Source organism: Morone saxatilis, unplaced genomic scaffold, assembly GCF_004916995.1.
Source record: "Morone saxatilis isolate NCDOM2014 unplaced genomic scaffold, NCSU_SB_2.0 Contig3, whole genome shotgun sequence".
Classification (NCBI taxonomy): Eukaryota; Metazoa; Chordata; class Actinopteri; family Moronidae; genus Morone; species Morone saxatilis.
Window position 1 is genome coordinate 531,149 of NW_023339873.1, and position 9,740 is coordinate 540,888.

Genomic DNA, 9,740 nt, shown 5'->3' on the forward strand with positions numbered 1-9,740 from the left:
GGACTCGGACGAGACCTGAACCACATCCAGCTGGCCCAGCACAAACACAAGGTCCATAAACCTCAGACCGAACACAGTCTGATTGATTTGTACTGTAGCCGATCGGGTCAATAATCAATGTGATGGCGTTCTGTCAGGTTCTGGAGGCGGAGCTTCAGGCCCAGGAGTCTCTGTACCAGGGGGTTCTGGGTCGAGGTCAGGACCTGCTGTCCAAGCAGAGTCAGCCGAACCAGCGAGCCATCCAGAAGTGGATCCGTACCCTGAGGAAGCAGTGGAACCACCTGACGGACGAGGCAACAGGACGCCGCCACCGACTGGAGGCCGCAGCCGCCATTAAACAGGTTCTGGTCTGACATGATCCAGGTCTCCTCAGACCCTCTGACACACCGCTAACTGCTAACTCCTCTCTTCAGTACTTTGCAGATGCGGCGGAGGCCAACTCCTGGCTGGGCGACAGGAAGCCACTGCTGACCGGCGAGGATCACGGGAAAGACGAGTCGAGCACGGGGGCGTTGCTTCAGCGCCACCTGCGGTTAGAGAAAGAGATGGCGGCCTACGCCTCGGAGATAAAGAGGCTGTCGGAGCAGGCGAGGAGTGCGGCGCAGCTAACGGCTCTGACGGTGAGTGCAGACTCCTACTTCCTGTCTGTGTGATGTCACTGATGAGGTTCCTTCCAACCACCGTTTGAGTTTTGGTGCGTTGATTCTCGCTCTTCCTGTGTAGGCGGAGCCTCAGCAGAGTCAGATGATCCAATACAGCGACTCCTCTGGAGAGGAGGAGGGGCCAGGAGCTGTGACATCACCAACACCGAGCACCAGGGGTGGGAGGGGCTCTGGGAGCGCCCCCTCCCAGAGTGACGACAGCAAGGCCAAAGTCCGCTTCAGATACAGCCGAGGTACTGATGTTTGTTCCCCAGGAGACTTTAATCTATAATCTGTAACAGTTCCTCATTAAACAGTGTATAAACCCTGGAGCTATGTTCGATATGTAGTGGATTCAATCGATCAATCAAGTCTGGATCTTAAGTTATCAGAGAAACAAGCTAAGATAACTTTATAAGAGATAATAATGTTGACCTGCAGGAGAAGTTAGAAGATTAAACGTTTAATTAATTCAAAGTGAACTGATTTCAGGTCAGTTTCCGTGGGATCGTAATGAAATCGTAACCATCGTCAGCACTGAGCCCGATGGAGACCGAGTTCTGGCCAGAGACAGCCGAGGAAACCAGCAGCTCATCCCCAAAACCTTCCTGACCCTGCTGCCAGCTGCTGTACGATCAATAATCAATACCGTTTCAATCAGATCAATAACCTTTAAATCAAATGTGATTTAAGATCAATAATAAGTCAATAACCGTCTAACGTAAAACCCTGATGTCCTCCTCCTTCCTCACTCTGCTCAGGCTCCTCCCCCGACCCCGCCCGTCTCCACCAATGGCGTGCCAGAAAGTCCGAGCAAGAAGTTGAGCCATCCGAGGCGCAGCCGCTCGATGCGCCGCAACACGACCGAGATCCAGACCACATGGTTGCCAGACCCTGAGTACCAGAGAGACACTGTGGAGAGCACGCAGACCAGCCTGGACCAGGACTTCAGCTCCATGTACAACCGGGTCAAGGTGACAGGGGCATTGTGGGAAATGTAGTTTAATGGTACTGGAGATTAAAAAGGGAATTTTCTGTGAAAAGTAAAAATCTTGTTGTTTGTTTTGCAGTCGAAGACAAGGAGTCTGGAGGAGGTGCTGCGTCTACATCGGTTCTACAACGGCTGCCAGGAGTTTGAGTCGTGGATGGAGGACAAGGAGAACGTCCTGAACACCTTCAGCACCGACAGCGACAACCTGGGAACGCTTCAGGCCAAATACGAGGTGACAATAACAGACACGTCTTCAACGTTTAAGTCAAACTCTCAAGGTTTGAAATAAACAAATAATAATGATCGTTTACTTTTCTTTGTTAGAAAATGTGAAAGTTTTACAAACAAAAGAAATCTGTGTTCCATAATTTAATACGTTTAATTGGTATATTGATTAATAAAAGGGATGAAAGATTAATAATTACCGATACAAGTTCATAAGTTTAGAAGTTTAGAAAGGCTGAGATGGAGTGAGCAAATACGGATGATTTAATATTCAATAACTCAGTTCTAACCAAATATAACTGACATCACTGTTAGCAACAACAACAACAACAACAACAACAAACAAACAACAGTTTGGCTTTCAGAGAACATAAAGTCTATCAATTGTTTTGCTAGAATACGTGATGAATGAATATCAACTGATAATTTATCAGAGGGAGAGAGACACCATGTGACTTTGTTGTTATTGATCTTCCTGTTTCAGAACTTCTTGACTGAGTTGGCGAGTGGGCGTGGCCAGTTGGATGACATCATCAGAATGGCAGAGGAGCTGGTGAAGAGTCGACACAGTAAACAGAGAGAGATCCAGGACAGACAGAGGAGGGTTTCCAACAGGTACCAATTAAACGTGATAACATCCAGAGTCCACCGATGGGGTCTGACCTGGAGCTGATGTGAGTCTGGTCCCTGGTGTCTGCAGGTGGGACCGGATCCAGCGGCTCAAGGATGAAAAGGGCCACGAGCTGCTGAGCACAGCAGACGTGCAGTCCTTCCTGCAGAGCTGCGAGGAGGCTAAAGCTCAGCTGCAGGGTCAGCTGTCGCAGCTCGACACCGTGGACGTTGGCTGCAGCTCCTTCACCCTGCAGGCCGAGGAGAAGAACCAGGCTCAGACCCTCAGAGACATCCAGGCCCTGGAGAGCAAGATCGCCTACCTGAAGAGTGTCGCCAAGATGTAAAAACCTCATTTTATTGGTTTCATTCTGAACCAAGAGGAGAAAACTATGGATGGTGGAAGTGGGCTTCCACAGAAAACAGCCAGAGGAGATTTTAAAAATCACTTTTGTCACATTAAAACTTTTGTAATTTCAGAGGTTAGAAAACTTCAGAACTCAGTTTAATAATTATATTTGTTTTATTCCCAATTATTACCTTTTTTTGTGGAAGTTGGTGTTTTTCACCCAAGAGATTCTGGCTCCAAAATTTTATTTAAAGTCCCTACAAGGAACTCTTATTTTTTGTTGATTCTGGTGCCCCCGTGGAAAGAAGTGGTAGTGTTTTCACCGCTTCATTTCATTGATTTCAAGAGGAATCAGACCTGGAAAGTCAATGGAGGAAAAAAATTGTATAATATGAAACATTAGTCGCTGGTTTGGTCTCTTTCTTTCTGATTCTGGTCCCTGATGTTGTTTCCTGTCTCACAGGAAGCAGGACTGCAGTCCAGCAGAGAGTGCAGCCATCTCGGAGGAGGTTCGGGGTCTGGAGGCTCTGCTGGATCAGGTTTGAGTTGATCGACTCTAGATGTTCTCAGAGCTGAGGTTAACTGCGGGGTCCGTCTACACTACAGGCTCAATCAAAGAACATCAAACACAAAGGAAACACTGGAACTCTTGACACTGAGGACGAAGAGGGGAAGGGACACAGGGAATATATACAAATATATACAAAATAAACCAGGAAGTAAAAAACTGACGACACAATAGTAATATGATTAGCTCGGACTGATTCACAGACAAAATAATATGTTAGCATAACATCACAACACAATCTATTTCAGTCCAATGTTGCTGGGTCAGCGGTATGTTTGATCTGTGGGGGGATCTGTTAGCATTGAACGGGCCCCTGTAGTCCTCGCACGTCTAACATCTGAGCACCTTCCCGTCAGAAATCGAACTGCTCTGAATTCATCCTGCTCTCCTCCTGTTGTTAAATAGCTGAAGGGCCAGGCGGCGGACAGACAGCGCCTCCTGGAGGAGGCCCGCAGGCTGCAGAGCTTCCAGCAGCAGGCCAAGGAGCTGCAGCGCTGGGTCGGCTCGGTCCAGGATCGCCTCCTGCAGGAGGAGACGGCCGCAGACGTGGCCTCGGCGCTCGCCCTGCTGGAACAACACCAGGAGCTTCGGCTGGAGATGGAGGAGGAGAGGAGCAGGTAAGGACAGCTGGTTTATTGGTGATTATTTCATTAATATTTATTATATAATAATTAAATGACATCTATGGGTTGAATACGTCCATCATGTTTGTGACGTCTCAGGATGAAGGAGATGGAGAAGTTAGGAAAGTCTCTTCAGCAGAGCTCCTCCGATGGGAAGACAGGGGGCGTCGACATCCAGCAGACCCTGGACAGACTTACTGCTGATTGGTCCAAACTTGACAACATGTGGACCAGTAGGAAGGCCTGTTTGGAGCAGGGGGTGGAGCTCCAGAGGCTGAACCAGGAAGGAGACCGGATCGAGGCGGCGCTGTCGGGACACGAAGCCCGACTGAGGGTCAAAGATGTCGGGGTGAGGACGCTCACTCTGGTCTGTTCTGACAGGCAGTATATATGATGTGTATTCTGATAATCTACGTGTGTTTATTGATCAGGACTCAGTGGACAGCGTCCACAGTCTGCTGGGCCGACAGGAGGAGCTGGAAGGTCTCCTGAAGGCTTTGGATCAACAAGTTGATCATTTCATTAATCGCAGCCAGGAGCTGATCAACCAACAGCACTACGCTGCCAAACAGTAAGAGAGCAGAAATCTGTACGTATGGAGTTCAATGTGACAGGACACAACTTGAGTAAGACAGAATGTCTTAAAATGTCCAATATGAGTCCAATAAAATGAAACTGTTATCAATATGTGTGTTATTCTTTTATCTTTAAGCATCAAGGAGCAGAGCAGCAGCATCCAGAAGGCCAACAGGAAGCTGAAAGAGAGCAGCAGGCAGAGGAGGAGTCTGCTGCTGGCCTCAAAGAAATATCAGGTATTATTATTGTTATTATAATACTATCATAGTGTAACACATGTGGATAAAGCAGAGGACATCTCATGGAACATTTATCATCTGCTCTAAAACATTCATAAAACTTAAATATTAACGTTCAAAACGTTACAAAATGGCTGGATAACATGATAATATCAACAGTTAACACTCTGCAACTGAGGTTTCGACTTAAACGGTTCAATTTCCAAAGGAAACAATAAAATAGCTCTGCAGCATTTTGCAGCACTGTGAGGGGAAGATGGGAGGAGCTACAGAAGCCCAGGAGGTGCAGAAGAGGCAAAGTTCAGAAAACTAATAAACCAAAATGAAAATAAAATTCACAAATACAGATTGAAAATAAGAATTAATAAAGTTTGTTTTAAACTCTTTTATTCTTGCTGCCTCAGTGTTGGAGTTAATGTTATTTGCTGGTGTTTGGAGAAATGAAGTCTTATGTTCGTGTTTTAATGTGGACTCGTTGTTTCCTGATGTTCTGCAGGAGTTCCAGAGAGATGCAGACGAGCTGCTGCTCTGGATGGAAGAAAAGTTTAAGGTGGCGGAGGACGAGTCGTATCGCGACCCCACCAACATCCTCCGAAAGCTGAAGAGACACGAGGCGGCTGAGAAGGAGATGCAGGCGAACCAGGTCTGGCTGGAGAGACTGGTTCAGGTAAAGTGCTGCTCTGGAAAACCACCGGACCTGTCACACTGAGTGAACAGGGCTGAACTCAATGGTGTGTGTGTTCATGTGTTCAGCTGGGGCAGGAGATGCTGGATGAAGAGCACTACAACAGTCAGAGCATCAGGAGGAAGTCTACTCAGCTCTCCAGCCGGTGGAGGAGACTTCAGGACAAGATGGCCGACAGAGGAGACAAACTGAGGCAGGCGGGTCAGCAGGAGCAGCTGATGGAGCTGCTGCAGGTAAAACACTGACTGATTCACTGACTGATTCACTGACTGATTCACTGACTGTAAAGTGTTAACTCGTGCTAATATCACCAACCGACTGAGAACTGACTCATTTAGCTTACTGACTGTTGACTGATCATATAACAAATGTGACAGACAGCTGGCTAATCAATTAGATAACTTATCAAAGGGCTAAATGACTGAATGACCAAATAATTACTTGACTTAACTGCTAATTGGAATTTAGCCAATAATTAACTGACTAGCTAGCCAATAAGCCTCGGAAAGGAGGAACTTGACCAACAAAACCAACTTTTCTGTATACGCTTGGTTGAAATCCTTCTTCCTTCCTCAGGACGCCAAACTGAAGATTGAGGCCATCCAGTGGATGCTGAACAACGCCGCCAAAGGTCACGACCTCCGCTCCAGCCGACAGCTCCTGAAGGTGAGGCCAACGCCGAGAGAACGTCAGTGGTGGTGGTCCAGTTTAAGTGCATATAATGGTTAATGTGGTGCCTGTTAGCGGTCAGTAACTGCTGTGTTTCTTCGTGAAGGAGCATCAGCAGCTGGAGCAGGAGGCCAAGGAGCTGGCGGAGAAGATCAACTCCATCGTCAGCAGAGCCAAACACCTCGCCTCCAACCACTTCGACTCGCAGAGGATCCTCCAGGAGACCGACACCTACCTCACTCTGTAGGTCAACGCTGGGCACTCTGCAGGCGCTGGTTGCCAATGCTGGTTTCAGCAACACTGGAAAAAAATAGGAAAAAACTGTAATATTACGCCCAAGAAATACTGTAATTAAATTAGAACTTTTAATTTTACATACAATCTTTTGTCTTTTCATTTTTAATTAAAGATATTTACCTGTAAAAACAATAAAATGAGCTATAAATTCAGGTTAACTTATTTCATAATATGTCACTTACTTTACATCAGTTGAGAAATGTATTAACAGTATGAAGCTTGAATTTAACAGTTTAATCTATTAAATAAACAGTAAATATTTGCAAATAAATTATAGATTGAATGTATTTTAATCTTTATGTGAAAAAGATTTTATGCAGTAATTTTATGATTATTTAAAGTTATTTTAAATTAGACATGTAAATTCACAGGTTATTTTGTAATTGTATTAATATTTCAATGTATTTAAAAAACACAATAAATGGTGAAAACCCCGTAAACTTTATTTTACACAGTGAACAGTAGCAGCGTGGCTAAAGGATAAAATAGCTTCTTAGTTAACTCTTTTATTAACGTAAACTGTCCCTGCGAAATAAACCAATAAAGTTGAACAGAATAAATACAACAAAACGACGATTTGCTTTGTGCTGCAGGTTCAAGTCCCTCCAGAAGCCTCTGGACCGGCGCCGAGCTCAGCTGGAGGCATCGGTGCTGCTGTTCGGGTTTTATCACGACGTGGACCTGGAGATGAGCTGGATCACTGAACACGTTCCTGCCTCTGGATCCACGGGGTTGGACAAGTCTCTGGCCGGAGCCATCAGCCTCATGCAGAAACACAAGGTACCAGCTGGATCCCTGAAGGCTGATGTCTGACATTTAAAGCTCCATTTTATTTCACACCCTAACCTTAATAATCACAATAACTGCTAAAATAACGTGTGTATGTAGGAGTTGCAGGTGGAAGTGACCGCCCACCAAAAACACCTGAACCACGTCCTGGAGAAGGGGCGGAGCCTGGCCAAATCCAGCAAATCAGACAGAGAGGAAGTGCTCCAGAGGTGCCCTTGTGTCTCTCTTCATTGCATTTAATGTCAATACGTCCTACTCTCCTTGATAAGTAACTATGTGGACTGTGCTGTTTTTTGTAGGTGCAGCCACCTGAGTGCAGAGTGGGAGGAGCTAGAGGAGGCGTGCAAAAGGAGAGCAGCTCACCTGAGCAAGGCTATAACCAGAGAACAGGTGAGATGGAGAAGAAGGTTTTAAAAAACTTGGTAACACAAAGTGAATGTCTAATACTGGGCTCAGACGACATATCAGTTCGATATCAGTCCGACCCGACAGACGTAGAGCATCAGGAAAGTAAGGGAAGAGATCAGTCATCAATCAATCAGAGCTAATCTCTTTGTGTAACATTAGCAGCTAACCTGAGCTGGTGTGTTAAACCAAATCACGCAGTCCTGCACTGATTATAGAGTGAATGACCCAGAGTTGCTAAACTTAGGTCGTAAATTAGTCATATTAACTTAATAGACGTTTCCTCTGGGATTATATAATTAGGCCACCGTAACCTCTAACCACACCTGTATACTCCTAACCCAACACCAAGCTCGGCACTGACAGGCTAGGACCAGGTTAACAGGTTAACTAAACCCGGAAACCCATTTCAGTCGACTATAACTACAACAAGTAGTTGTTCAAAAGACTATAAATAAAACTAAATCAAAATGAACATTGATGTAGTCTGAACCCAGCAGTAGACTTTCTATCTCTCCCCCAACAAAGTGCACTTAATAGTAAACCACTACATTACAAATACTACAGTTACATCACTAGCTGACAAACAGACAGCAGTTATACCTATATATATATATATATTTGAGAAACTGTTTTGGAAGCAATTTGTGCTGAATTGTGAACTTTCTCCAGCTGCTGTTAGACTGCTCAGAGTTGGAGTCCAGGCTGACCGAGACACTCAATCTGGTGAACACTGACGACTACGGCAAAGACCAGCTGGCCACACAGAGTCTCGTCACCAAACACCAGGTACAACAGAAACAGCAGGGGACCTCAGATCGTTCCATGTGGAACTCCTTCTCACTTTTTTACTTGGTTATTCGTCCACTTTCCTCCTGCATGTTTTGCCCTGATTGAACATGTTTGAGAATATCTGTTTCAAACAAAGGTTGTAGCAGTACCTTGTATCCGTGAACAGCATCCTGATAACTCCTGTCTGTAGGTGTTAGAGGGCCAGCTGGAGGTGCTGGAGGTGGAGGTGGAGGAGTTAGGAGACCAGGTGGAGCAGGCGGTTCAGAACTGGAGCCTGGAGGAGCTCAGCAGGCCCTACAGTCGCCTCAGCAGCCTGAACCAGCAGCTGCAGCACCAGGCAGCTCTCAGGTAAATACTGACTACTCTGTAGTTTCATTATAGTTGTAGAGCACATTTCAACAACAAGGCTATTCAAAGACCTCTACGTAAAGTAGTAATATATTTATAGTATGTAATAGCAACATAAACAGAGACAGCAAAATAATAACCTTGATCCACAAAATGTAATTAAATGTAATAATAATTAATACCAATATACAATAATATACAATAAGAGGAGTTCAGATATTTGTGTAAAAGTAAAAATACCTGAAAAAACTTCTCACAGTACAGTAATAAAGTATTTGTACTTTACTTCCCACCTCTGATCGGCTCTGTAAGCTGTGTTTCTGACTGCCTGTGTCTCCTGTCAGGGGTCAGAGGTTAAAGGAAGTCCTCCATCTCCACGAGTTCACACAAGAGTCAGACGAGTTTGAGGACTGGATGAACCAGCAGAGACAGACAGCCGAGTCTCAGGACCTGGGCAACGACTACCAACACGTCCAGGTCTCATTAATGTGACCCAGATCAATCACAGATCAATCAGACAGGAGATTAGAGATTATCACCAAACACTGGATTATTGCAGACAGATGACAGATGTGTTTGAGGTTATTTAGAAACTCTCTCACAGAGTTTATTTTTGTATGTTTTTGTCTTTAAAAATCTTTCAATTTTCAATATATTGATGATGTGATATTTAAGTCCTGCTCCTGTTTATCTTAAGATAATAAGGAAATTAAAGTAATGATAATAATAATGATAATAAAGATGGTAAATGCTAAGTTTCTCTGTGCTGGACGTTTCAGTTGCTTCGTGGGAAGTTCGAAGGTTTCCTGAAGCAGCTGGAGGTCGGAGAGGAGCGACTGCAGAGCTGCAGCGAGCTGGCTGATGGACTGATCCACAGCAAACACCCACAGAGCTCCGCAGTCAGAGAGACACTGCAGCAGCTCAGGTACGCTCA

General features: G+C 45.2%; 2 protein-coding genes across 2 annotated transcripts in view; both read left to right on the forward strand.

The window, feature by feature from the left end:
* The window catches only part of LOC118336855 (spectrin beta chain, erythrocytic-like), a 1,633-nt gene extending 1,519 nt beyond the window's left edge, over window positions 1-114 (forward strand). The window contains exon 4 of the mRNA XM_035673610.1: window positions 14-114. Within this exon, the coding sequence (XP_035529503.1) occupies window positions 14-114 (101 nt within the window). The remainder of the gene's footprint in view (window positions 1-13) is intronic.
* An 8-nt stretch (window positions 115-122) lies between these two features.
* The window catches only part of sptbn5 (spectrin, beta, non-erythrocytic 5), a 28,186-nt gene continuing 18,568 nt past the window's right edge, over window positions 123-9,740 (forward strand). Inside the window, exons 1-24 of the mRNA XM_035673611.1 lie at window positions 123-347; window positions 414-620; window positions 724-895; window positions 1,134-1,270; window positions 1,403-1,615; window positions 1,712-1,864; window positions 2,342-2,472; window positions 2,558-2,809; window positions 3,279-3,354; window positions 3,789-4,000; window positions 4,106-4,355; window positions 4,438-4,577; window positions 4,719-4,818; window positions 5,318-5,488; window positions 5,575-5,739; window positions 6,083-6,172; window positions 6,282-6,418; window positions 7,066-7,252; window positions 7,361-7,470; window positions 7,561-7,651; window positions 8,339-8,455; window positions 8,649-8,806; window positions 9,151-9,283; window positions 9,586-9,731. Of these exons, the coding sequence (XP_035529504.1) occupies window positions 123-347; window positions 414-620; window positions 724-895; window positions 1,134-1,270; window positions 1,403-1,615; window positions 1,712-1,864; window positions 2,342-2,472; window positions 2,558-2,809; window positions 3,279-3,354; window positions 3,789-4,000; window positions 4,106-4,355; window positions 4,438-4,577; window positions 4,719-4,818; window positions 5,318-5,488; window positions 5,575-5,739; window positions 6,083-6,172; window positions 6,282-6,418; window positions 7,066-7,252; window positions 7,361-7,470; window positions 7,561-7,651; window positions 8,339-8,455; window positions 8,649-8,806; window positions 9,151-9,283; window positions 9,586-9,731 (3,773 nt within the window). The remainder of the gene's footprint in view (window positions 348-413; window positions 621-723; window positions 896-1,133; window positions 1,271-1,402; window positions 1,616-1,711; window positions 1,865-2,341; window positions 2,473-2,557; window positions 2,810-3,278; window positions 3,355-3,788; window positions 4,001-4,105; window positions 4,356-4,437; window positions 4,578-4,718; window positions 4,819-5,317; window positions 5,489-5,574; window positions 5,740-6,082; window positions 6,173-6,281; window positions 6,419-7,065; window positions 7,253-7,360; window positions 7,471-7,560; window positions 7,652-8,338; window positions 8,456-8,648; window positions 8,807-9,150; window positions 9,284-9,585; window positions 9,732-9,740) is intronic.